Genomic DNA, 27718 nt, shown 5'->3' with positions numbered 1-27718 from the left:
CAAGCAGGATGCACAAGACCTGGTCAGAGGAATCAACGCGACTGTGGCGGAGATCTTACTGCAAACCAGAGGAATCTGAAGAGCGTGGCGTGGATGAGCAAGGCGAGAACTAGGAGCAAGATCAAGGAGCAAGATCAAGGAGCAAGATCGAGGAGCTAGAGGCACAACCAGGGAGATGATCACACTGGTAGGGACACTCAGGCGACGAGCAGTCGACAGCATGCTCCTTAAGAGCACTCCTTAACGAGCCTGATGAGTCACACCTGGGCCCTCTGCACTCTGCTCACAGTTGCTCCCTGTGGATTAAAGAAACATGCCACCCCGGCCGGGCCCTGAACCCCCCCCGACCACCACCACCACCCTCAACGGCTGCCCCCGGGCGGCCCAGAAGTAGGAATAAGGGAGTGACGACCAGTAGTCCGAGACGAGGGCAGGGTCGCAGCTGTAGGAACGGGGCACCCACGACCGGGCAGGAGGCGCGGGCACGACCGGGGGAAGATGCACCTTGGACTCGACTGGCTTTATCTGAGAGACGTGGAAGCTGGGATGGACTCGGAGGCTCGGATGAAGACGGAGACAGACTAATTACTGCCAGGATCTCATATGGCCCAATGAAGCGGGGTTCTGGTCACAGATTTGAGGGGGAGGAAAGCCAGACCTTCTGACCTGGGGAATAAAGAGGGGCAGGCGTGCGTCGTCAGTCGGCATACTTGCGGTTCTGTTCGATCGACCGACAAAGGGCTTTGACGGCGTTTGACCAAATACTCTTGCAGCGTCGGATATGGTGGCGAACAGACGTGACCGCGATCTCCTTCTCGTCGGCCGGGAACAGCGGCGGTTGATAACCTAATGAAATCTCAAACGGGGAGAGTCCTGTGGCAAAGGAGACATGAGAGTTGTGGGCATACTCTTCCCAGGGGAGAAACTTGTTCCACTCGGACGGGGTATCGGAGCAGAGACATCGGAGCGCGGCCTCAAGCTCCTGGTTCAAGCGCTCAGTCTGCCCGTTCATCTGGGGATGGTAGCCCGATGTCAGGGAGACCTTCGCATCAAGGGCTGAATAGAACTGCTTCCACACCTGGGATATGAACTGGGGACCTAGATCAGACAGGATCTCCTGCGGGATACCGTGGAGACGGAATACGTGTTTGATGCGAAGCCGAGCTGTCTGGAACGCAGAGGGGAGTTTTCTGAGCGGTAGACATGACTTGGAGAAACGGTCGACGACGGTGGTCATTCCCTGTGAAATGGGCAGGCCAGTGACAAAAGACCAGGGGAGTTGGGTATGGCGAGAGGCTGTAGAAGACCAGCAGGGGGTCTATGGGAGGACTTGTTGCGAGCACAGATGGGACAGGCGAGAACGTATTCCCTGACGGATGGCCATCAGAAGCGTCTGGTGATCAACGCGATGGTGCGGCTGGTCCCAGGATGGGTTGAGAATTTGGTCGAATGAAACCAGTTAATTAGGCGAGGACGGACTGAGGAAGGAACATAGGTCTTTGCCCGTGGCCCTGTGCCTGGATCGGGTTCTTGTAGCTGAGCCTGATCAATGAGCCCCTCGATATCCCAGGAGAGGGAGCCTATGGTACAACTGGGGGGAAAGATGGCAGCTGGTTCCTCTACAGACTCGCCGGGAGCGAATTGGCGGGACAAGGCATCTGGCTTCGTGTTCTGGGAGCTTGGGCTTAGCGCATGGATGGACAGAGTAAAACGAGAGAAAAACAAGGACCAGTGAGAGTGGTGAGGATTCAGGCGTTTGGCGGACTGTAGATATGACAGGTTCTTGTGGTTGATCCAGACCAGCACCGGTTGCTCAGTGCCCTCCAGCCAGTGGGCACTGGCCATTCCTCAAGCGCCACTTTAATGGCCAAAAGTTCCCGGTCACCGACATCATAATTCCTCTCTGCGGGTGACAGACGTCGACAGAAAAAGGCACAGGGGCGCTCCGAGCGCTGTGTCAAGATAGCCCCTGCTCCACTGCCGGAAAAGTCAACCTCCAGGGTAAATTGTTTGCTGGGATCTGGATGAATCAGGATTGGTGCCTGTGAGAACTTCTCCTTTAAAGTGATGAACGTGGCGTTGGCTTCTTGATTTGTCTTGGTTGAGGTCAAGGCTGCTAGGGGAGTGGCTGTCTGACTGTAGTTGCGGATGAATTGACTTCGATGAATTGGTTCCGGTTCTCTGCAATAGGCCGGTCCAGGACGGCCTTGATCTTGTCGGGGTCAGGCCGAACCTGACCTCCCTCGAGAATGAATCCTAAGAATGTGACGGAATGTTTGTGGAACTCGCACTTCTCAGCCTTGACAAATAAGCGATTTTCCAGGAGATGCTGCAGCACCAGGCGGACATGATGGCGATGTTCGGAGGGGTTCCGTGAATAGATGAGGATGTTATCAAGGTAGACAAAGGCGAATATGTTGAGGAAGTCCCGAAGGACATCGTTGACTAAGGCTTGGAAAACTGTGGGGGCATTGCAAAGTCCAAAAGGCATGACCAGGCACTCGAAGTGGCCTAGCGGGCTCTTGAAAGCGGTCTTTCACTCATCTCCCTGGCGGATCCTGACCAGATGATATGCATTACGCAGGTCGAGCTTGGTGAAGATGGGGGATTCCTGGACTGGTTCAAATGCTGATGAAAGGAGGGGAAGAGGATACCTGTTTTTGACGGTGATGAGGTTGAGGCCACGGTAGTCAATGCAAGGGCGGAGAGTCTTATCCTTCTTGCCCACAAAGAAGAAACCTGCCCCCAGGGGGACGGGCAAATGATGCCAGCGGCCAGTGATTCATTGATGTAAGTCTCCATAGCTTGTCTTTCAGTGCATGAGATATTGTAGAGTCTACTGGACGGTAGCGGAGCTCCGGACAGAAGCTCTATGGCGCAATCATAGGGGCGATGTGGTGGTAAAGATGAAGCCTTGCTCTTGTTAAAAACCTGTCTTAGGTCATGGTATTCTCTGGGCACCTGTGAAAGGTCAATCAGCCCAGGTTCCTCGGATGCTACTAGGGCGGGCGAGATGACGCGGCAGACTGAAGACAAGAGGACAAGCACGTCGTGGACCAGGTTGTGTCTCTGGAGCCAGGGGAAACCAAGTACAAGAGCTGACTGTTTTACGGGGAAGACATAAAAGGAAATTACTTCACGATGGTTGCCAGAGATGACTAGCTCCACGGGTCTGGTGCATTTGGTTATGCAAGAGAACCCTCTCCCATCCAGGGCAGAGACAGCGAGAGGCGTAGGGAGGGGCTCCGTCTCGACTTTGGCTCGGGAGACAAAGTCCTGGTCGATCAAGTTTCTCTCGCACCCCGAGTCGACCAGCGCGGATAGCTCGTAGTGATGGTTGTGCACAGACATCATGGCGGGTAGGGAGAAGCGAGGAGACTTAACACTTGTCGGCTGGTCCGGCGGTCCTCCCCTCATGACCGTCGGACCCGCTCTTTTGGTCGAACTGGACAGTAGGCAATGAAATGATCCGGGGAGCCGCAGTACAGACACTGTCGAGACTCGCGGCGCCGCTACAGCTCCTCCGGGGAGAGTCGGGCCCGACAAATCTGCATGGCCTCGGGTTCTGGAGAGGACTGGCTAGGCGATCGCCTGGGCAGACTAGGCCTGGTTAAAAACTGTGATCTCTCCTCCGTCCGCTCCCATCGGGAGCTTCTCCGTCTCTCCCTAATTCAATTGTCCAACCTAATGGCCAGGGAAATCAGGTCATCCAAAGTCCCTGGTTCTTCCAGGACTGCCACTTCGTCATTTAAGGACTCATTTAAGGCTTGAAAAAAAAAACGTTTTCAAGGCTACAGAGCCCCACCCGGACGCAGCTGCTAACGTCTGAAACTCAATGGAGAAATCTGACACGGTGCTATTCCCTTGCCTAAGCCCCCACAACCGGCGAGACACACCGGTCTGATCGGTCTCGGTTGAAAAGGTCTGCTTAAATTCCTCCAAAAACTCCTCGTAAGAACAGCCAAAATGCCTGCAGTCAGCTAAACCGGGCTTCTGCCCATCGCAGCGCCTTGCCCGTGAGGAGTCCCAAAATAAACGAGATCTTAGCTCCGTTGTGGGAAAAAGACTGGGGAGACCGATTAAAATCTAACGAACACTGCAGGAGGAAACCTCCGCAATTACGACCTTCTCCTCAGAACTTCTCCGGATGAGGGGAACGAACCTCGCCAAAGTGCAGACTCGGCAGCGATGCGGAAGAGCTTGAGGCGCCAACTGGCGGTAAGGGGGTTTCTCTGACCTGGGTGTTTTGGAGCAATCTGGTCACTTGTTCCAGCTGATCATTGGTTCGCTGCTGCTGCTCCAGGAGGGCTTGGAGAGTGGACTCGTGGGATTGGAGTTGGTATTGTTGTTCCGCGAGGGCGCGTCTGATTGGCCTGAGTGTTCCGTCATCGTTGTAATGACTGATTTGACCCACATGCAGAAAAACCAACTCAGATGTCCAGAATGAGTTAGGAGTGTTTATTGGAGGAGCTGCGGTGAGGTAGAGCGGGATGATCAGAGTCAGGAGCGGGGCAGCAGTGGCGGGGCGTGAGGACTTCAGCCAGAACGCGGTGGATCTTGGTGGTGATCGGTGGAAGTAATCTGCAGGATGCACAAGACCTGGTCAGAGGAATCAACGTGACTGTGGCGGAGATCTTACTGCAAACCAGAGGAATCTGAATAGCGTGGCGTGGATGAGCAAGGCGAGAACTAGGAGCAAGATCAAGGAGCAAGATCGAGGAGCTAGAGGCACAACCGTGGAGATGATCACACTGGTAGGGACACTCAGGCGACGAGCAGTCGACAGCATGCTCCTTAAGAGCACTCCTTAACCAGCCTGATGAGTCACACCTGTGCCCTCTGCACTCTGCTCACAGTTGCTCCCTGTGGATAAAAGAAACATGCCACCCCGGGGCCCTGACAATCGTCAGTTGCAGTTCCAATTATTCCACAGGCCTGAAGAGCCCTCATGCGGTTTAATGTGAAAATAACGTGTGAAATGATATAATGTGTTAACATAAGTCACTCCTGAGTATAAGTCGCACCCCCAGCCAAACTATGAAAAAAAACTGTGACTTATCAACATTTGTTGCGGGTATTGTGACAGCTGTGACTGAGCGTGAAAAAGTTCTGGAAGAGGAATGCGGGAGTGAGAGTGACGGTATGATACAGGAGAGTTACTGGCAACTCCCTACCTTATTTTGCCATAAATTGTTTGACAGTGACAGCTGATACAGGAGAGTGACCGGTAACTCCCTACCTTGCGTTGCCTTGAATTGCTTGAGACACACAAGTACAAATTCTGCACAACTGAGTGTGCTGCCTCGTAGCGCAGAGTGGCAAGAGCGGTCGCAGCGAATGAAGTCCTTAACCCAGCGCGTCACAGGTTCAAGTCTTGCTCTCGTTTTGCCATCCTCATTATTACTAATGTTATTTTTACTACATTAAAATAATTTGCAACTGTTTCATCAGATATTGTGGCGCTTATCCAGTACCAATTGCACATATGCGACTGCATCGACTTCTGTATTTGCAAGGAAAGGGGGAAGTGACATATGCTGTAAAGCAGGGGTGGCCAGCCAGTCAGAGACTAAGCCAAATTTTTTTACTGTGTACCGCAAAGAGCCACATACCATCCCCCCCCTCGAAGCGAACACGCAGCGTTTGACGTCCCATTAACTCCCCCCCCCCGAAGCGAAGTGAACACGCAGCGTTTGACGTCCCATTTACACCTCCCCCCCCCCGAAGCGAACACGCAGCGTTTGACGTCCCATTAACACCCCCCCCAAAGCGAAGTGAACGTAAAAGAGCCGCGTGAAACCCGGCAAAGAGCCGCATGCGGCTCGCGAGCCGAACGTAAAGGAGCCGCATGAAACCCGGCAAAAAGCCGCATGCGGCTCGCGAGCCGCAGGTTGGCCACCCCTGATGTAAAGCATGTGAGCACATTTTTTTGTGTGGCAGGTCCACCTCAATTTTTATTTGTGCCAGTAAAAGTAATAAAGACACCGCCAGGCAATCACAATGGTACAATTCAACTACAGTAATCCCTCGCTACATCGCGATTCGATTATCGCGGCTTCAGTACGTCGCAGGTTTTTTCAAAAAAAAAAAAAAAGAAGAAATTCACAAATTCAAAATAAATTGAGGAATTATGGCACGAAAGTTGCCCACACGCCAACAGAAGGCAGGGAGTGTCCACAGAATTGCAGTACGACCACTTCTACCTTTAAATAAAAAAAGTTGTTATAATAAGAGTTCTAAAAACATTTCCAGTATTGTCCATTGTTATAAAAAAATAGTAATAATAAAAGAGTTCTAAAACCATATTTATAGTATGTACCTTGTTATAAAAAAGTTGTTATAATAATAAAAGTTCTAAAAACATATTTTGTTAAAAACAAACAAAACATGTTTTTACATATTTACAGCATGTATACTTTAGCTACATGTCTCACACACACACACACACACACACGCACGCACACGCACACATACACGCACGTATAATGGTTATAATTTCAATATTTATACAAAAATGTTTATGTTATTTATATGTGAATAATATATATATATATATATATATAATATAAAATATGCACTTAAATGGTTTCATATACATTTATTGACACACAAAAAATGTACAGATGAGCGGGTGACCCTACTTCGCGGATTTCACTTATTGCGGGTGGTTTTTGGAACCAACAGCTTCATACTCCAGGCTGTTAGGATCCTGAACTCTCTCCATCCTCTCCCCCCTCCACCCTCGGCTACATGATGTCCTGACCTTTTAGGCCACGATGGCTGCCTTGCACTCCTCCACTTGCACTACTCCTCCTGTACTTTTATACTGACTGTCTGCTGTATGCCACCATTTCCACCAAGTTGCTCTTATTTATTCATTGCTCTTATTTATTCATTGTATGTGCCTTCTTATTTTTACTTTTTTTATTGTTTCCTTGAATGTGTAATATGTCTTGTCACCGTGGGATAGTAGGAAACGCAATTTCGATCTCTTTGTATGTCTTGACATGTGAAGAAATTGACAATAAAGCAGACTTTGACTTTGACAAACGCACACGCGCGCGCACACACACTTATCATATTTATATTTATATTATTTATCCATTGTTTCTGTATGTCATTTACACTACGTATGTAGTATTTACTTGTTTGAAACTATTATTTAATGTTCTAATGATAACATATGCACTTATATGGTTTAATATACACTTATTGATACATAAACAATTTATGTATGTTAAAAAAAGGGTGACACTACTTCGCGGATTTTCACATATTGCGGGTGGTCTTGAAACCAATTATTCACGATAAACGTGGGATTACTGTAGTTCTAAATCGAGATTTCATCAAAACGGTTACAAATACATTTTAAGGAAGGTCCAAATTCTTGACAGTGCTGCTTTAAATAATACCTGGAATGGCAACTTTATTTGCCTCCATTGCTCACCACTTGGAGAGCAACTGGTGTAGCAGTCTTGTCACCACCACAACATTGAGGCTGTTTCCTAGAAGTTTGTAACACTGCCTGGTGGGGATTTGATCTGGAAAAGCTAAATAAAGACATTAAAAAGACAAGTATTATTTCAACATCTGGTACACAACTGTACATATACAGTACAACATACAAATGGTTTCGCATTGTTACGTACAATGAAGTAATGGAGTCAGGAATGTTGGGGATGTGTTTACTACAAGCTAAGTATGAGATTAAACAAGCAACTAAAGCTTTATGATACTGCACTGTCAAAGAGCTATTAACAGCTAAACAGCTTAAACCCACTTTTGTTCACAGTTTATTTTCTTGTTGTAAAATGACATTGCAGTGGTTCATCATTTCATTCTGTCCATCAGAGTATCGACGTGAAGTGGTGACAAAGGGCAGGTTGCTTTAGCTCAGCATTCACTGCAAACAAGACTGAACTTAGATGGGCGTAGGATTGTCATTAAACCCATTGAATATTGTGGTGATGTGACGGCAAGATACCTTGAATAAAATGTTGTTTTTGAGAACATAATTCTAAGGCCTTTTAGTGGAGTGTCCCTATGTAGGATGTTATATTGCGTGTTTACATAACACATGCATTCTGATCTGAAGAAAGGGTGTTTATCTTAGTTCTACTACTTGTATAAAAGTCAAATTGTACTTGCTGGAAGTCTGACTAACAGCCTGATACTCTCTCCTGTCCAGTATTCAGAAACCCCCATGCAATTTGGTGTGCCCAAGAACATTGCAGGAAAGCAAGTACAGTGCTTTTAAAGAGCCTAAATCATTTGGATAATCGTATCGCCAAAGAATGGATGAATTCAACATCTAGCGTATGAAGTACTTTGACGAATACCGTAATTTTCTGACTATAAGTCGCATTTCTTTTCATAGTTTGGGGCGACTTATAATGAGGAGCGACTTATATGTGAATTTTTCCAAAGATTTAAAAAAAAAAAAGTGAAACCGCGATAAACAAACGGCGATGTAGCAAGGGATTACTATAATTTGAATTTCAAGTGACGTCAGCGGCACGGCGGTTGTTTACAAAAAAGACAACGATTGATCACGGGAGGACGGACATGACGAAGGGCCCCACGTACTACCGGCATGATTAGCGGCTTTGTTTCTAAGTGACACGGAGGACGAAGAGTTTGAAGGATTTAAGGATTTGGAGTGACACAGGAGGTTTGAAAAACTATTATGACTTTTACGCTTGCCCGCTCCTACTCTACGGAGCTCTCTTTCATCTCCGTGGATAGAAGTCGGGGGCCGGCGCTCGGCCGGATGGCTGTCCGGTGTCATCTAACATGGGGTGTGGGGGGAACAGATGGGGCAAAAAGTGAGTATAAATTGCTCCCAGGAATAAATTGGCAGGGCTGAAATTCCAATTTTTAGCAGCAGGTGGTGCAAAATTTGAATTGAGAATTATTGAATAAATTGGCAGGGCTGAAATTCCAAATTTTTCCAAGAGATGGTGCCAAAGATGGGCAAGACAAGCTGAACTAGCAAAAATAGAAATAAACAGAATAACACGGGGTCGGTTTTTGGGTCACGCACGGAAGCACAAATGAGTTTTTTAATTTTTGATCTTAATTTCTTTGCTTGGCTGAAATATATTCTGTAAAAGTTTATAGCAATATTATCACTCAATTAGACCAAGGTGCCCGCCACTATGAAAATGGCGGTGTGTTAAAAATTGTTTAAAATATTGACTCAAGTTTGGATTTTTGATTTTATGGTTGAAGTGTAACTTTGAAGTATTATTTTTACAAAAAGAGAAGTGAAGAAAAGAGGAAGTAGGGGTGTTGGCCGAACCTTTGGTGGGACAGATGAAGGGCGGAAACAGCTGTCAGAAAGCAGCAGATGTATAAGCGTGGGAAACTGGGCAGTATAGAGGCCAGCGAAAGGGGGGGGGGGGCAGAGAAGTCTATAAAAAGACCGCTATAGGCAGCTACGGGGCTCTCTCTCCCAAAAAGCGTTCATACGTGAAGAAGCCCGTACGAGTTCCAAGACTTTTTCTAAGCCTCCGAGATCTTTGTGTGAGACGCAAGATCGCTTGCCTGGATTAAGTTGGGTTTACTCAAAATAATTGGACTGGACAACATTGCATGAGGAACTAGGTGAGGGGAACAACCTTTTCTGTATTTACGCGAGGGGGGGGGGGGGGGGGGGGGTTAAGTCATCGAGGCCAACCGAGGTCCCAAATTGGAATTTTAGAAATAAGATCGAACTGATCACTTGACTTTATTTCCACCAAAAAATAACGCCCAATTGGTAGCTACCTTTTCCTTCTTTTCTGAACTATGTTTTACAATCAAAGTAGTCCGAGATTGAATGATTTTATTTGCACGTGTATCAGTGAGTGGGATTGTTCAGTATTTGGAGGAATTAAGATTGGTAATTCTATTTCATGCTTCTTCAATAAATGTGTTTTATATACTCATTTAATTCGTTGTGCGCGAATTTGTATGATATATGCAATTGTTTGTGGTTGGTTTGATTTTTATGGTATGCAATCATACCGTAAGAAATAAAAATAACAAAGGTGTTTAAACTAGATTAATTGGATTAGTGCAGAGTTAAAAGGAATTTAATTGTCCGTCGAGCGCGGGCCCGTTCTTATTTTTGTCGGGCCGCGTCAAAAGCTAAATCGGACAACTTTGGGAATTAAATTGCCTTCATAATTATTTGAGGGATGAGTGCATCTCGTTAAACATGTAATTCGTTCAAATATTGGCTTTACTTGAGTAAAATAACGAAGGTGTTTAAATTCGATTATTTGGATTAGTGGTAGAGTTATAATTAGTAAATGTACGTCGGGCCCCGTCAAAAGCTACATTGGACGATTTTGAGGGATTAATTTGCCTTCAAAATTAATTGCAGGATAATTATAATTTGTGTAAATCATTTGGATTTGTATTAAGAAAAATATTATTCTTTTTAAACAATCGAGTTCGTTAAAGCATTCCAAAGCTTAAGTGTTTATATATACACTACCGTTCAAAAGTTTGGGGTCACAAAATTGTTTGGGTGACCCCAAATTTTGAATGGTAGTGTATATATTTATTTAGATAATTATTTATAGATTATACATATAATCTGTGTAAAAAATCTTATTATATATATGTATATTTATATTCATAGATTATATATAATCTTATACAAATATAAAATATAATTTATAATATTTAATTCATAATATTTCATTATAATAATATTTACACTACCGTTCAAAAGTTTGGGGTCACCCAAACAATTTTGTGACCCCAAACTTTTGAACGGTAGTGTATATAATGTTAGAATTAACGATTTAATGCATTAAATTCCTTCTCAAATACTATTATCGTCATACTTCCACTAATTTGATTTTTCTTCGAATAAAGAGAAGTATGCTCGCTACTTCCGCAACAAAGTAGAGCAGATCCGTATCAAAAGTTACTTCAGCAAAATTAGTGCAAGGGTGCGCTAGAACAACAAATTCTGAGGTCTTAACAAAGGCATCTAAAAATATCCGTAACATAACACAAGCCATCATTATGGCGCGGTCATTTCTACGACTCGCCTCGAATTGAGTTACTCGGCTCGCGCGTCGGATGACTTGAGAGGGATTGGCGTCATAAAGAAATTAGATTGATTCTGGTAGAATTTATTTAACTCGGGTGGTTAGATACGGACGAGTCTCTTCACCCCGGCTTATCGAACCTGTTACCGGTGAGCCGGTGGCACTTTGATAAAAAGTGCGCGTTTGACACCGGGGACGGTGGATGGGGCTCGGTCATGGCTTTTACGCACGCCCGGTCCTATTCTATGGATCTCTCTTCCACCTTTGTGACTGGAAGTCCACGTCGCCACACGCCTGGAAGTTTGTTTTGTTAAATAAAGAGCCGTTTACCAAACCCACGTCTTTCCTTGTACTTTGTTAACGCTACAATATAGTAATATACACTACCGTTCAAAAGTTTGGGGTCACAAAATTGTTTGGGTGACCCCAAACTTTTGAACGGTAGTGTATATATTTATTTAGATAATTATTTATAGATTATATATATAATCTTCTGTGTAAAAAATCGTATAATATATATGTATACTTATATTCATAGATTATATATAACCTTATACAGATATAAAATATAATTTATAATATTTAATTCATAATATTTTATTATAATAATATTTACACTACCGTTCAAAAGTTTGGGGTCACCCAAACAATTTTGTAACCCCAAACTTTTGAACGGTAGTGTACTAGATCTGTGGAATAACGACGAGGCTGACGTCAGGGCGCACGCGCGGCGTTGCTGACAAAGGACGAGGAATTTGATCGATGGATTTCATGATTTAGAGTACACAGATGGTTTGATAATATTATTGCTTCCATAATAGTTTTTTGATATCTAATTTATATATCATTATATAGGCCTGTGGAATATTTTTAAGTGCAAGTGCCGTCAGTGGCGTGCAACCATTGTTGACAAAGGACGATCGATGGATTTAATGAATTGGAGTGACAGATGGTTTTATAAACGTGTTATTTATGTAATAGTTTTTTTAATAACTCTGAATGTTACGTCAGGCCCGTTCTCAGCTCTTCGTTAGTGTTCATGTCACGTTAGCATACCTATCGTTTAGCCTGTTGTTGCTCGTTCATGTCTGTTCTTGGTGTTGGATTTTGTCAAATAAATTTCCCCCCCAAAATGCGACTTATACTCCGGAGCGACTTGTGGGTTTTTTCACGTTATTGTGCATTTTATGGCTAATGCGACCTATATTCCGTATTTTAGTCCGAAAATTACGGTATTTAAATTTCTCATTTATCACTTATACAGTTTACTTAGTGTAGTTGATAGAACTCGAGAGGGGCTGGACTCTCTTCCACTCTGGAGTTGCCCACGGCGAGAGGCGTGGAGCAGGTGTGGGTATACTTATTGCCCCCCGGCTGGGCGCCTGCACAATGGGGTTCACCCTGGTGAACGAGAGGGTAGCCTCCCTCCGCCTTCGGGTGGGGGGATGGGTCCTGACTGTTGTTTGTGTCTATGCACCAAACGGCAACTCAGAGTACCCACCCTTCTTGGAGTCCCTGGAGGAAGTGCTGGAGAGCGTTCCTTCTGGGGACTCCATCGTTTTACTGGGTGACTTCAATGTTCACGTGGGCAATGACAGTGAGACCTGGAAGGGCGTGATTGGGAGAACGGCCGCTCCGATCTGAACCCGAGCGGTGTTCTATTATTGGACTTCTGTCCTCGACACAGATTTTCTATAATGAAAACCATGTTCAAACATAAGGGTGTCCATGTGTGCACTTGGCACCAGGACACCCTAGGCCGCAGTTCGATGATCGACTTTGTAGTCGTGTCATCAGATTTGCGGCCGCATGTTTTGGACACTCGGGCGAAGAGAGGGGCGGAGCTGTCAACTGATCACCACCTGGTGGTGGGTTGGCTCCGATGGTGGCGGAAGATGCCGGTCCGACCTAGCAGACCCAAACGCTCTTAGGGGTGTAACGATTCATCGATACACATCGATTAATCGATATAATGCTCTACGATTTGTTGCCATCGATGCTAAACGTAAACATCGATCTAAATCGCCCGTTTTTGACCTTGGACATTAGACGCGACTTTATTTTGAAATCCAGTTCATTGTTGCTTGCTTCCTCTTTCCGGGAGCAGTCCGCGGCGTGTTGTGTTGTGAGCAGAGCAGGCAGGTGGAAGGGGAGCCGACAACTACGCGGCTCCTGGGCTGGTGCTATGGCTAGTGTCCAAGAAGACGAAGAAATCCGCTCCCCTTTGGGCTTCAAGTCATTCGTTTGGAAGCACTTTGTAATTTCCTAAATAAAGAGTTTGCAGTACCTTGTTGATTTTGCGTATGAATTGTTATAAATCAGGATATTGTTCTATATCGATTGTAGAGCACTATATCATGATGTATCGTGAATGAATCACAGCAGGCTTTAAGATATCGGCAAATATTGTATTGTGGTTCTTTGTATCGATAATCTTGAGGCATGCCTTGCGGAGATCAAGCAATGGATGTCTCTCAACTTCCTTCGTCTTAACCCAGATGAAACTGAGATGTTGATAATTGGTCCAACTCGTTATCAACACTTATTCAAGGAAACCGCTATAACTATAGATAACCGTACTATCACTCAGTGCGATACTGTAACTAATCTCGGGGTAATATTTGACCAAACTCTTTCCTTTCAAAAGTACATTAAGAATATAACCAGAATTGCGTTTTTTTCACCTTCGTAATATTGCAAAGATTCATCCGATCCTCTCGACCGGTGATGCGGAAACTATTATATATACATGCGTAAGTCACGTCGCGCCTGGACTACTGTAATGTACTATTCTCTGGTCTTCCTAAGTCCCGCATCAAAAGTCTACAAAATGCTGCTGCAAGGCTGCTCTCACGGACAAGAAAATTTGATCACATTACCCCAATATTAGCCAACTTACATTGGCTCCCGGTCCATTTAAGATGTGACTTCAAGGTTCTTCTATTAGGTTCTTCTGCATGGCTTAGCGCCTTCATATCTCGTCGACCTAGTTGTTCCTTGTGTTCCGTCTCGTAACCTTCGTTCGCAAAACGCTACCTTTTTAGCGACACCGAGGGTCAAGAAAATGTCTGCAGGCTCTAGAGCATTTTCTATTCGGGCTCCAGAGCTTTGGAATGCCCTACCAATGGATATTAGGACTGCTACCTCAGTAGAAACAGTCACGTTTAAAGTCACATTTCTATGACATGGGCTTTAACTAACCTGTAGTGGCCGATTCGGCTGGAGTTTGTTTTCTCTCCCTCTCCACCCCCTCCCGGGCTAGGGAGGTGGTTAGGTGGCACCCAAGCTGACAGCGGCTATCTGGATTCTCGTGGGCCAATTCAGGATGGGGGAACTGCAGCTCAACCTCCTCCAAGACACTGCCAGGACAATTGAGGGCTCCTTCGGCAGCCCTTCGCTCTGACATGGACATCCACTTTTTATTTCATTGATTTCCATATTGTATCATTTGTGCCCTCTCTGCATCCATTTCAACCTGGTGATCCTGAAAGGGGGATCCTTCCATCTGTGGTCCCTTCACAAGGTTTCTCATTTTCCCCTGGTAGGTTTTTTTTTAGTTTTTCGTTGCCCTTTTGGGAGCTTAAGATCAGGGGATGCTTTCAGAATAATTGTCAATTTTTGTCTAAGTGAAGGCCTTTGAGACTGCTTGTGATTTAGGGCTATACAAATAACTTGACTTGACTTGATATGATATCGTATCGTGACAAAACCCGCGATTTACACCCCTTAACGCTCTGTGAGGGTCTGCTGGGAACGTCTGGCGGAATCCCCAGTCAGGAAGAGCTTCAACTCCCACCTCCGGCAGAGCTTTTCCCACGTCCCGTGGGAGCCGGGGGACACTGAGTCCGAGTGGACCTTGTTCCGCATCTCCATTGTTGAGGCGGCCGACCGGAGCTGTGGCCGTAAGGTCATTGGTGCCTGTCGTGGGGGCAATCCCCGAACCCGCTGGTGGATACCGGCGGTAAGGGATGCCGTCAAGCTGAAGAAGGAGTCCTATCGGGCCGTTTTTTCCTGCGGGACTCCGGAGGCAGCTGACAGGTACCGGGTGGCCAAGCGGAACGTGGCCTCTGCGGTTGCTGAGGCAAAAACCCGGGTGTGGGAGGAGTTTGGCGAGGCAATGGAGAATGACTACCGGACGGCTTCGAGGAAATTCTGGTCCACCATCCGGCGTCTCAGGAGGGGGAAGCAGTGCAATGTCTACACTGTTTACAGTGGGGATGGCGTGCTGCTGACCTCGACTTGGGACGTCGTGTGTCGGTGGGGAGAATACTTCGAAGACCTCCTCAATTCCACCTACACGCCTTCCATTGTGGAAGCAGGGCCTGGGGACTCTGAGGCGGACTTTCCAATCTCTGGGGTCGAAGTCACTGAGGTAGTTAAAAAACTCCTCGGTGGCAAGGCCCCGGGGGTGGATATGATCCGCCCGGAGTTCTTAAGGGCTCTGGATGTTGTGGGGCTGTCATGGCTGACATGCCTTTACAACATTGCGTGGACATCGGGGACAGTGCCTCTGGATTGGCAGACTGGAGTGGTGGTTCCCCTCTTTAAGAAGGGGGACAGGAGGGTGTGTTCCAATTACAGGGAAATTATACTCCTCAGCCTCCCTGGTAAGCTCTATTCAGGGGTGCTGGAGAGGAGAGTCCGTCGGGAGGTCGGATTCAAATGGAGCAATGTGGCTTTCGTCCTGGCCGTGGAACACTGGACCAGCTCTTCACCCTGGAACACTGGACCAGCTCTTCACCCTCAGCAGAATCCTCGAGGATGCATGGGTTCGCCCAACCAGTCCACATGTGTTTTGTGGACTTGGAGAAGGCGTTCGACCGTGTCCCTTGGGAGGTTCTGTGGGGGGTGCTTCGGGAGTACGGGGTACCGAGCCAACTGATAAGGGTGGTTCCCTATCACCGATGCCAGAGCTTGGTCCGCATTTCCGGCAGTAAGTCGGATTCGTTCCCAGTAATGGCTGGACTCCGCCAAGGCTGGCCTTTGTCACAGATTCTGTTCATAATTTTTATGGGCAGAATTTCTAGGCGCAGCCGAGGCGTTGAGGGGGTCCGGTTTGGGGACCTCAGCATCGCGTCTCTGCTTTTTGCAGACGACGTGGTGCTGTTGGCATCTTAAGGCCGTGATCTCCAGCTCTCACTGAAGCGGTTCGCAGCCGAGTGTGAAGCGGTCGGGATGAGGGTCAGCACCTCCAAATCCAAGTCCATGGTCCTCGATCAGAAAAGGGTGGAATGCCCTCTCCGGATCAGGGATGAGATCCTGCCCCAAGTGGAGGAGTTCAAGTATCTTGGGGTCTTGTTCATGAGTGAGGGGAAGATGGAGCGTGAGATCGACAGGCGGATCGGTGCAGCGCGGCAGTAATGCGGACTCTGTACCGGTCCGTCGTGGTAAAGATAGTTGAGCCAAAAGGCAAAGCTCTCAATTTACCGGTCGATTTACGCTCCTACCCTCACCTATGGTCACAAGCTATGGGTCATGACCGAAAGAAGGACATCCCGGATACAAGCGGCCGAAATGAGTTTTCTCCGCAGGATGTCCGGGCGCTCTCTTAGAGATAGGGTGAGAAGCTCGTCATCCAGGAGAGACTTGGAGTAGAGTCCACGTTGAGAGGAGCCAGATGAGGTGGCTCGGGGATCTCATCAGGATGCCTCCTGGACGCCTTCTTGGGGAGGTGTTCCGGGCATGTCCCACTGGTAGGAGACCCCGGGGACGACCCAGGACGCGCTGCAGAGACTATATCTCTCAGCTGGCCTGGGAACGCCTTGGGATGAGCTGGATGAAGTAGCTGGGGAGAGGGAAGTCTGGGAGTCCCTCCTGAAGCTGCTGCCCCCGCGACCCGACCCCGGATAAGCGGAAGAAGATGGATTGATGGATGGATAGTTGATAGAACTACACTACCGTTCAAAAGTTCGGGGTCACAAAATTGTTTGGGTGACCCCAAACTTTTGAACGGTAGAGTATATATTTATTTAGATAATTATTTATAGATTATATATATAATCTTCTGTGTAAAAAATCTTATAATATATATCAGGCATGTCAAACATACGGCCCGCGGGCCGGACCCGGCCCGTTGGATGATTTGATCCGGCCCGTCATAAATTTCTGAGTATGTCAAAAAAAGAAGCGAGTCACTAGCTCATTTCTATCAAAAGTTATGATTCTTTAAAATAAATACAACTCAAATGCTCCCTCCGGCCGCTAGAGGGCAGTAAATGGGTAAAAGAGCTCACGTCCACCATGCGGCACTGACACGAGTTAGTACCAGGAAATAAACATTCGCTGGTTAAGCAGAGGTGTAGTACTCAAGCGCTTCTTTGAGCTACGAGGCAAAATTGTGGGAGACGCAGCTATCCAGCGGTGGCACCACGCACTTCTCATGTCTCACAGCTGTGCGTCCGAAGGCACCGGATCGTCCCGATTTGGATAAATATAAAGACAACATAACAGATTTGCTGCGAGAGTTTGAGCGGAGGTTTCAGGTTTTCAGTGAACTTGAGAACAAGTTCGGCTTTTTTCGCTCGCCATTTACAGTGAAGCCTTCTGGTGTGCCAGCTGACATTCAGCTCGAGCTTATTGACTTGCAGTGCGATTCCGCTATGAAGGATACATTTGGGTCCGTGGGATTGGATACGTTTTATCAGTATCTTGTGCCAGGTTACCCCAAATTAACAGCCATGGCTGCAAAGGTTCTCTCCATGTTTGAGACTACTTATCTTTGTGAACAGGTGTTCTCCGTGATGAACAATAATAAAACAAAGCAGCGCTCAAAGTTAACAAATGAACACTTGAATGACATTGTTAAATGTGCTGCTACTCAGCATTTGACACCTGATATCGACGCACTTGTAAAAGCAAAAAATGCCAAGTTTCAGGAGCCAGCAGCAGCAAGTAGACTGCAGGAGTGCAGTGAGAGAGAAAAAAGTGTGATGACACGACATTTGTTTGCACGCATGAATAGAAATCATTAAAAATAAGATTAATCTGGTTTCATATTAAAGACAATTAATATTGTGCAGTATATTCTCAGCTTCAGTAGGCCCAGCCTAGTAGTTTGAGCTGATGTAGTCTAATCTTATTGCCCATGCACTGCTAAAACCTTTATTTTGTAATTTTATTTATTATTATTTCAAAGCAGTATGACAATTAAGGCAAAACATTTTTTTTCATAGCTCCCACTTGAGTTTGTTTAGTGTGGTGAGTTGGTTCAGGTGTAAAACTGCATTCACTCAACTGTTAAAATAAACCAGTTGTTAACACATTCAATGCCAAACATGAAAATCATTTTTTTTCTCCATTGTTTGTGAATAAATGTGTTATGCTTAGAAAAGATCCCTTGTCATCCGTGATTATAATATGTAGGGTAGGCTACAAATGTAGGCTGAATGATAAAGCATAGTACTGAAAAACAAAGCTAAATAGTTGGAGTTGACATTCTTTTACTGATCCGGCCCACCTGAGAAAAGAAACTCTGGATCCGGCCCCAGAGCCAAACTAAGTTTGACATGCCTGATATATATGTATACTTATATTCATAGATTATATATAATCTTATACAAATATACGATATAATTTATAATATTTAATTCATAATATTTTATTATAATAATATTTACACTACCGTTCAAAAGTTTGGAGTCACCCAAACTATTTTGTGACCCCAAACCTTTGAACGGTAGTGTATGTTAGACTTTTTTTTTTTAAACTATAAGAAGATGGATTGATGGATGGATAATTGATAGAACTACACTACCGTTCAAAAGTTTGGGGTCACAAAATTGTTTGGGTGACCCCAAACTTTTGAACGGTAGAGTATATATTTATTTAGATAATTATTTATAGATTATATATATAATCTTCTGTGTAAAAAATCTTATAATATATATGTATACTTATATTCATAGATTATATATAATCTTATACAAATATACGATATAATTTATAATATTTAATTCATAATATTTTATTATAATAATATTTACACTACCGTTCAAAAGTTTGGAGTCACCCAAACAATTTTGTGACCCCAAACCTTTGAACGGTAGTGTATGTTAGTCTTTTTTTTTTAAACTATACAACAGTGGTGATGGTTGTCATACTTACAAAAGCTTTTTGGGAAGCCCATTATGTTGGCGACTTCTCTTGGGGTAAAATAACGAAGCTTCAGTCCCTGCAGTTGTTGAAGTTTTTCTTCTTCCGAGAATTGGTCCAGATTTTTAAACACACACTCGATCTACAGAACAACAAAGTTGAGATTCTAAAGATTATATTATGAATTACTTCAATTAGAAATATAATAAAATAAAATAAAAATGGCCTCCATGTTTATTTCTACAAAATCCCAACTCAAAGGGCAGAACCTTTGAAATGTGCTACGTGTTGTTATGACTTGTGTTAAGGCCCTACTATCCTGAACCCAATTGAAATTTCCAATGACGTGTATGAGGGTGTTGGCATCATAGATGGCTATGGAATGCTGAAATTATAACATCATGATCACAGCATGCATGATGTCATGAGGGTGCTCACAAACCCACCTCTTTGGAATCAATTACTCGGGGACCAGAGACAAAAATCATTCTAACAAACCAAATAAATGGGTGGGTGTAGTCGCTGTAATGGCGGCAGTGTGGGCCTTGCGTTCAGCACATTTTCTCTGGGCCTTTGTGTTGCTGGGAAAAAATCTGCGATGTACTAAAGACGCAATAATCGAACCGCAATGTAGCGAGCTCCAGTCGTGAGCCTGCATCGCCAGTTTGCCCAAACTCCAGAGAATGCATCACTCAGCTGTTGGTGTCGATGCTGAGGTCTCTGAGGGAAGCTTTCAGGCTGTCTTTAAAGCGTTTCTTCTGTCCTCTCACGGTCTGTTTGCCCTGCACAACTCGCCATACAACAGCTGTTGCGGCAGTCGGCTGTCAGGCATCCTCACGACGTTTCCAGCCCATCTGACCTGTGCTTTCTGTAAGAGGGTGTAGACACTGGGCATGCCGGCTCGCTCATGAACCTTTGTGTCAGGGATTTAGTCCTGCCATCTGATGCGGAGGAGTCTGCAGCGGCAACTCGGGTGAAGATGGTTGAGCATTCGGGTGTGTCTGCTGGAGACCATCCAGGTCTCGCTTGCATGGAGAAGGGTGGTAAGAACCACTGTGCGGAATTAGATGAGACAGTGCATTTTAGCTGCAGAGAGGCTGCTCAGTTCTTGCTTTTAAATCAACCATGGTCCGGCTAATCTCTTTAATATGTTGAAGTAGTCATAGGTAGAGATGTCCATGTAAATTTCAGCAATTGATAGCTGTTTTTGGACAGTTTAAGCCAGGGATCGGGAACAGAGCCATATAATGCCCATTTAAAAAAAAAAATAATCTCCCGTGAGAGCCATACGGTTTAAAAACACAACAACAAAAAAAAAAAAACGAGACCAAAAAGACCAACGATTTTTTGAGTGTACTAATATATTCTTTTTAATAACGTTTTTTATATTGAAACCTAGAAAAAAACTCACCACTAATGATACTTCTGGGGCTGCATTGTTCTGCTGATGGCTTTGTAGTCCAGTTGATATCCGGTGAGGTTGCGCTTCATGCAGGGGTTGAGGCGCTCATCAGTCATAATGGCCCGATCGTGAACGGTTCTTGCTGACAGAGGCATGTCTTTTATCCGTTTGAATAGCTTTTCTTTATCCGCGAAGTCGTCAAAAAGTTCATTAGCCACATCAAGCATAAATGTTGAAATATTCACCATCAGTAAATGGCTTTCCGTTGCTCACAATTGCTAATGTGCCAGCAAAACTAGCTGAATTAAAGTCACCTTGTCTAGTCCATACACTGAGTTGCTGTTGACTAGCTTGACTAGCTCGGTCCACTCACTATGAAATGTTCGGTAATTGTCATCTTTTTTTCTCTTCGCCATCTTTCTTGCTTGCCTGGCACACACCAGCTAGCTAGCTGAAATTTTAAATAAAGCGGATGGAATTTTACTTCTCATGACTCCGTAGGCACCGTGTTGTCCAATAAAAATCACGCTTTTATTTTGTCCGACTTCGCGTCACCCTTCTCTACACCGAAGGGCAGCTGGGATTGGCTGATATGACGCAACCGTGGATTTCAGCGGAAGAAAACAGATGGGATGGATTGCAAACGTGATCATATTTTATATTTTGAAAGCCAATTTAACATTTTGATTTCAGTCTATCTATTTTTCACTTTGATAATAACAAAATCCTTTCTGACTTCGATTGTGTCAACAGATGTCAGATTTCTCCGCGAACCAGACACAGTCACCAAAAGAGCCATATATGGCTCGCCACCCATAGGTTCCCGACCCCTGGTTTAAGCGATAGTCTGTACAATGATTTCCAATTATCATATATGTGCCAATTTTTCTTTACTGTCCTATCACGTCTCGTCTCCGCTCCTGCTCGTTTTTTTGTGTGTCAGTGTTGTTATAATTTCCGTTCGCATCTCTGTCCCGCCTGTGTCCTCCTACCAGTAATCACTGTCATTGCCATTACCTGCCTCTCGTTACCAGTCTTGTATTTAAATCCTGTCTGCGCGTCACTCCCTTTCGGATCGTTCTGTTAAGCCTGTCTCTATTAGCCCGTCCTGTTTGCCAGTCCTGTCGTCCTCCCTGTTTGCTCCTGCCTTTTTCCCGGTTTGCCAGTTTGTTCCTGCCTGTTTGCCTCTCTGTTAATCCTGCTATGTCCTCCAGCCTCTTTGTTCCCCTCATCCTCTACTCCACCACCCTTTTCCCTTGAATAAACCGTGGTCCAAGCTCCATTTGGCCGCCCTGCTCCATTCCGCACGTGACACGTTCATTTAATGTATTTCTTCTTCTGCATTCTCTAAGAGCTCCTCCAAATTCTCACCATGGCACAAGTGGGTTGTGTCATCTGCAAATAGCATTGTTTTGAGGGTTTTTGATGTTTCACAAATGTTGTTTATTTATAGTATGAACAATAATGGTTCTCGTACTGATCCCTGAAGCTCCCCACATGTATTTTTCTGCAATTGCGATTTAAAGGTTTATGTTTGTACATATTGATATCTATTGTGTGGCTTGCCATGCCAGTGCTGTCCCTCTAATGGCATATATTTGCCGTTTCCTGAGTAATAGTCTGTGATCTACGGTATCACGTGCCTTTTTCAAATCTAGGAATACTTTTCATTTTCTATTGCAGTTGTGATTTCGTTGACAAATTTGATGAGCGAAAATGGTGTTCTTCCTCAATCTTCTCAGACCTCAAGTGCAACACGCTCAGGATCGCCTGCAGTTTGTATACCAGCCAGGTGTGGGAGTGGGGGATGCCACCCTCTACCAACTACACTGAGCCCACTCACACCTGGACTAGGGGAAAGCCACAGCAAGGACTCCTTTTACTTACCCTTGACGCTGAATAGACAAGTTGCAGGTCAACATTTTTAAATATCTAGGGGTCCTATCGGATAACCACCTATTTTTCTCCCAGCACACAGACACTGCGTACAAGAAGGCACAACAATGTCTGTTTATGCTTCGCAAACTAAGAATCTTTCAGGTTAATCAAGACATACCGTATTTTCCGCCCTATTAGGCGCACCGGGGTATAAGGCGCACCTTCAATGAACGGCCCATTTTAAAACGTTGTCCATATATAAGGCACACCGGCCTATAAGGCGCATAAAATAGAAGCTTTACTGCAACAAACTGAGGTTGACTAGGGTTGCGGTATGCACCCACTAGCCAATAACCAACGAGCCCTCTGTAAACAATCGCGTTTCTCAAACGATCTCCTATAAAATGATTGGAACTGACTAAAGTTCAATCTAACGCATTGGTACTACTTACCTATGTTTCCCTTCCATATTGATCCGTAGATTTACTCGAAACATGAACAGAGCAGCCTATTTTGGCATGAAATAGCCTCGCGCGTATAGCAGCTATCGTTATAGCATTAGCCATCCGCAAAAACCCATGACCCTCAGCTCGCAATCTCCCATGAGCCTCAGCAAAGTGTAAACAATCGCGTCTCTCAAACGAGCTCCTACAAAATGATCAGAACTGACTAAAGTTCGATCCAACGCATTGGTACTACTTACCTATGTTTCCCTTGCATTTCGATCCGTAGATTTACTGGAAACATTAACAGAGCAGCCTATTTTGACATGAAATAGCCTCGCGCGTATAGCAGCTATCGTTATAGCATTAGCCATCCGCAAAAACCCATGACCCGCAGCTCGCAATCTCCCATGAGCCTCAGCAAAGTGTAAACAATCGCGTCTCTCAAACGAGCTCCTATAAAATGATCAGAACTGACTAAAGTTCGATCTAACGCATTGGTACTACTTACCTATGTTTCACTTCCATATCGATCCGTAGATTTGCTCTAAACATTAACAGAGCAGCCTATTTTGACATGAAATAGCCTCGCGCGTATAGCAGCTATCGTTATAGCATTAGCCATCCGCAAAAAAACATGACCCTCAGCTCGCAATCTCCCATGAGCCTCAGCAAAGTGTAAACAATCGCGTCTCTCAAACGAGCTCCTATAAAATGATCAGAACTGACTAAAGTTCACTCTAACGCATTGGTACTACTTACCTATGTTTCCCTTCCATATCGATCCGTAGATTTACTCGAAACATTAACGGAGCAGCCTATTTTGAAATGAAATAGCCGCGCGGGTACAACAGCTATTCGGTGACGCCCCCTGACTACAGTTACCGTAATGCTGGGAAGCGATGCGACCTTGTAATTTACTAGTTGTACTAAAACGTACTAAAACATTTTGGCAGAGCACTGTGTACAACCAGTATGGATCAACAAATTCATCACTTGATCCATATATAAGGCGCACCGGGCTATAAGGCGCACTGTTGACTTTTGATAAAAATTTAGGTTTCTAGGTGCGCCTTTTAGGGCGGAAAATACGGTACTAACAGCTGCCTACAAATCTCTCATTGAACCCATAATCTCATATAACATCACATCTTGGTTTAATTTTGTCACTGTCAAAAATAAATCCAAATTAACATTCAAGCAAACAAGATAACGGGGCAACCTCAAGCCAGTCTCACTCAACTCCACAGCCAAGCAAAGGGCATCTCAACGGATTCCTCCGATCCTCTGAACAAGTCCTTCCAGCTCTTTCCATCATGATGTCGCTACAGGGTCCTTCATGCCAGGAAAAACTTCTACAATGTGATGTTGCGGATGTTTTAGCAATCTGTTGTGGCGAGCTCCATCTTCTTTGTGGTGGCATGGGGGGGGGGGGGCAGCGTCAAGAAGAGGGGTGCCTCCTGCCTGGACAAACGTGGAGAAGGCGGGTTCTGTTGTGGGCACGAAGCTACTTGATCTGGCGTCTGTGGCAGAACAGAGGGTGTTGGCCAGGCTACTGTCCATTAAAGACAACCCTGAACATCCACTGTAAAGCACCATCACCGGCCAGACGAGCAGCTTCAGTGACAGGCTTTTGACACCGTCTTGCTCCATGGAAAGGCTTTATGGAGCATGCCCCCCAAAAATTATGTTTCTTTTAACAGACAATAAAGCTTTTGAGTTTGAATTCCTGGACTTCTCCAGTGCCTTCCATACCATCTCATTCATAACTGCACACTTTATTTATTGCTATGCACTTTATTACTTTCATCTTTGTTTTAACAATGCTCTCATTTGTACTACCGTTTTTTCCGTGTATAATGCGCCCCCATGTATAATACGCACCCTAAAAATGGCATGTTGATGCTGGAAAAAAGCCTGTACCCATGTATAATACGCACCCAATTCTTTTTTTTCTTTCTTTTTTTTTTTAAGTCCCAATGATCGTCACACACGTAGGGAGGTAATGGGTCCCATTTTTATAATCTTTGGTATGGTCTTAACTAGGCTGGATGTAATTTTTTTTGTTGGCGTTGATTTCTCCGACTGCCCGTAAACGCACCACCGCGCTCCGTGCGCGCACGGGACAGAAAACGAGCAGGTGATCGAGCAAGCGTCTGATACGAGAGCATTGCGGTCGCATGGAGCGTGTTTGAAGTGAACAGCAGAGAAGAAAGGAACAAGGCAAAGTGTTGTGAAATAAAATGCACAGAACGGATGCGCAAGACACGTCAGCTATATAAAGAGCGAGAGTTGTTTTCTTCCTATTAGTTTCAATTCACAGTTTAATTCGCAGTTTCAAGCAGCAAATAACAAAATGCGTATTACAGGTAATATTTTATTTCACAACACTTTGCCTTGTTCCTTTGGTCTCTGCTGTTCATCCTAAAACACAAAGGCGCTCTTTAAGCAATGCGACAGTGAGCGCCCGGCGCGCTGCGGTTGCGCGACCGCACCAAATTAAGCTCCCTGCGCAGTGCGCACTGAGGTCCACTTAAATTTTAGAAAGTACATCAGGACTTTAAAAATATCTTCTAAATTTCAGCGACGGCTCTGTAACAATAATCGACCAGCGCGGTGCAGTTGGGCGGTCGGCGGCGCGCTACGGTTGAGCGTTCTCTCGCGCGCTCTCTCTCTCGCTCTCTCTCGCTCTCGCACACACGCAAACCGGATATCATACGGAGGCCGCCATTACAGATGTGCAGAACGGATGCGCAAGACACGTCAGCTATATTAAGAGCGAGAGTTCAGTTCTCTACCTAAATCCGTATTACAGGTAATATTTTATTTCACAACACTTTGCCTTGTTCCTTTCTTCTCTGCTGTTCACTTCAAACACGCTCCATGCGACCGCAATGCTCTCGTATCAGACGCTTGCTCGATCACCTGCTTGTTTGCTGTCCAGTGCGCGCACGGAGCGCGGTGGTGCGTTTACGGGCAGTCGGAGAAATCAACGCCAACAAAAAAAATTACATCCAGCCTAGTTAAGACCATACCAAAGACTATAAAAATGGGACCCATTGCCTCCCTGCGTGTGTGACGATCATTGGGACTTAAAAAAAAAAAAAAAAAAAAAAAATTGAAAAAAAATTCATAAAAATTGGGTGCGTATTATACATGGGTACAAGCTTTTTTCCAGCATCAGCATGCCATTTTTAGGGGTGCGTACTATACATGGGGGCGCACTATACACGGAAAAAAACGGTATTTTGTTATTTGCCGATTGAAACTGCTAATTATATAGCTGACGTGTCTTGCGCATCCATTCTGGCGGCCTCGGTATGATATGCGGTTTGCGATGGAGATTAAAAACCAAACAATATTTGACAATAACACACCATCAAGGATTACACCATCGCATCAAACAATGTGTCGTCAATTATGACTTTTACTGACTAAGTGTGTTGGGCAGGATGGCTGAATGCGATGCGCGATTGACAACAAACAAGAAGAAAGGTGATTTCAAGTTTTATTTCGAGGGAGATTTGTCATGTCTCGTTTTGCTATGTGTCTAGGTTGCCATAGTTTCTGTTCGCGTCGCCCCTCCCTTCCTGTGTCACCTCAATCAATTTAACGTGTTTTGTATTTAAGTCCTGTCTGCCCCTCGCTCACCGTCGGATCATTGCATGTGTTACTGTCATGATGTCTGTTTGGTTTCTGTTCCTGTCTTTGGTAATGTCACCCTGTCTTTTTGTTCCACGTCTTTGTCGGTCAGTCCTGTTGTTGGTTTTGTTGTACCATGATTTTCTTAAAAAAAACCAAAAAACAAACAAAAAAAACTTTTTTTTTAAAAAATTAAAAAGAAATTGTACCCATGTATAATGTGCACCCCAGTTTTTAGGACAATAAATTAGTTAAATTTTGCGCATTATACACGGAAAAAAAACTATTTCTGTGTGAGCTACTGGAACCAGAATTTTCTGAGGGAGCAATCCCAAGGGATCAATAAAGTTGAGTCTAAGTTTAAGTCTAAGCCATATTGTTACTAGTACAGTATATTTTGATTCGTGATAAAGTGCTCCAATCTTGTGAATATTTTCTCAAGTATTTTGAAAAACGGCTGTAATAGACAAATACGTCTAAAGTAGGGCTGCACGATTTGGGCAATTTGGCGTGGTTAATCATGCATGTTTTTGGAATGTAGGAGGAAACGGAGTACACAGAGGAAACCCATACAAACAAGGAAAAAACATGCAAACAGCACACAGGAAGGCTAGAGCCGGAATCAAACTCACAACCTTTGTTTTGTTTCAAATGATAAAATAATTTCAAACATACCTCTGTCTCCAGGTCGCATTGCAATACTGAGCCAGTTCCTTCCACATACCGTCCATAGCTTTTAATTAAAACACAAAAAAGAAAATCATTACATGTTAAATGACATGCACAAAAAGCAGGGCCCTTATTTATAAACTGTGGAACAAGTCGTCTCCTGAGATACAATAAAAAGCCACAACTCCAATTCTAAAATATTTGGGGTTAGTTGGTAAACTAAACTTTGCCAATAACCACAATTTAAGACACACTGTTTAGACTCAGAACTGATGGTAGCAATGTGGGAGGTAATGGGATTGGATAAAAACAAGTGATCAATATCAATTGTATGAAAATTAATGTAAGTTAGGGTTGGCTTGGTTAATCAAATTTTAATCATGATTACTATTGTAGCTCCAGACGATCTAAAAATTCATATAATCGAGGAAAAACAACTATTTGGTATTTCTGTTCTGAGATGTGCATGCGCAACTCAACTGTCACACCTCCGTGTGTGTGTGTGAGGAGTGAGATCCAGGCTATATTTAACAGGCAGTGTTGTA

The 27718-nt window shown here is 44.8% G+C and overlaps 1 protein-coding gene across 22 annotated transcripts in view; it reads right to left on the bottom strand.

Moving 5' to 3' along the window:
* LOC133147275 (tRNA (cytosine(38)-C(5))-methyltransferase-like) overlaps positions 1–27718 on the bottom strand; it is a 127771-nt gene that overhangs the window by 41687 nt on the left and 58366 nt on the right. For 7 of the 22 annotated variants that reach the window (XM_061271270.1, XM_061271258.1, XM_061271260.1 and 4 more), the window contains 2 exons: positions 27180–27237; positions 19152–19281 (listed from right to left, as the gene is read on the bottom strand). In XM_061271270.1, the coding sequence (XP_061127254.1) occupies positions 19152–19281; positions 27180–27237 (188 nt within the window). Of the gene's footprint in view, positions 1–3; positions 4582–4735; positions 4864–6583; positions 7551–19151; positions 19282–19849; positions 20193–27179; positions 27238–27718 lie in introns of those variants that run through there. The other 15 variants (XR_009711611.1, XM_061271266.1, XM_061271263.1 and 12 more) reach the window with 8 other exon arrangements.

The sequence above is a fragment of the Syngnathus typhle genome, unplaced genomic scaffold (genome assembly GCF_033458585.1).
Source record: "Syngnathus typhle isolate RoL2023-S1 ecotype Sweden unplaced genomic scaffold, RoL_Styp_1.0 HiC_scaffold_39, whole genome shotgun sequence".
NCBI lineage: Eukaryota > Metazoa > Chordata > Actinopteri > Syngnathiformes > Syngnathidae > Syngnathus > Syngnathus typhle.
The sequence above is the reverse complement of the archived record's forward strand: the minus strand, read 5'-3'. Positions and strand labels throughout refer to the sequence as shown.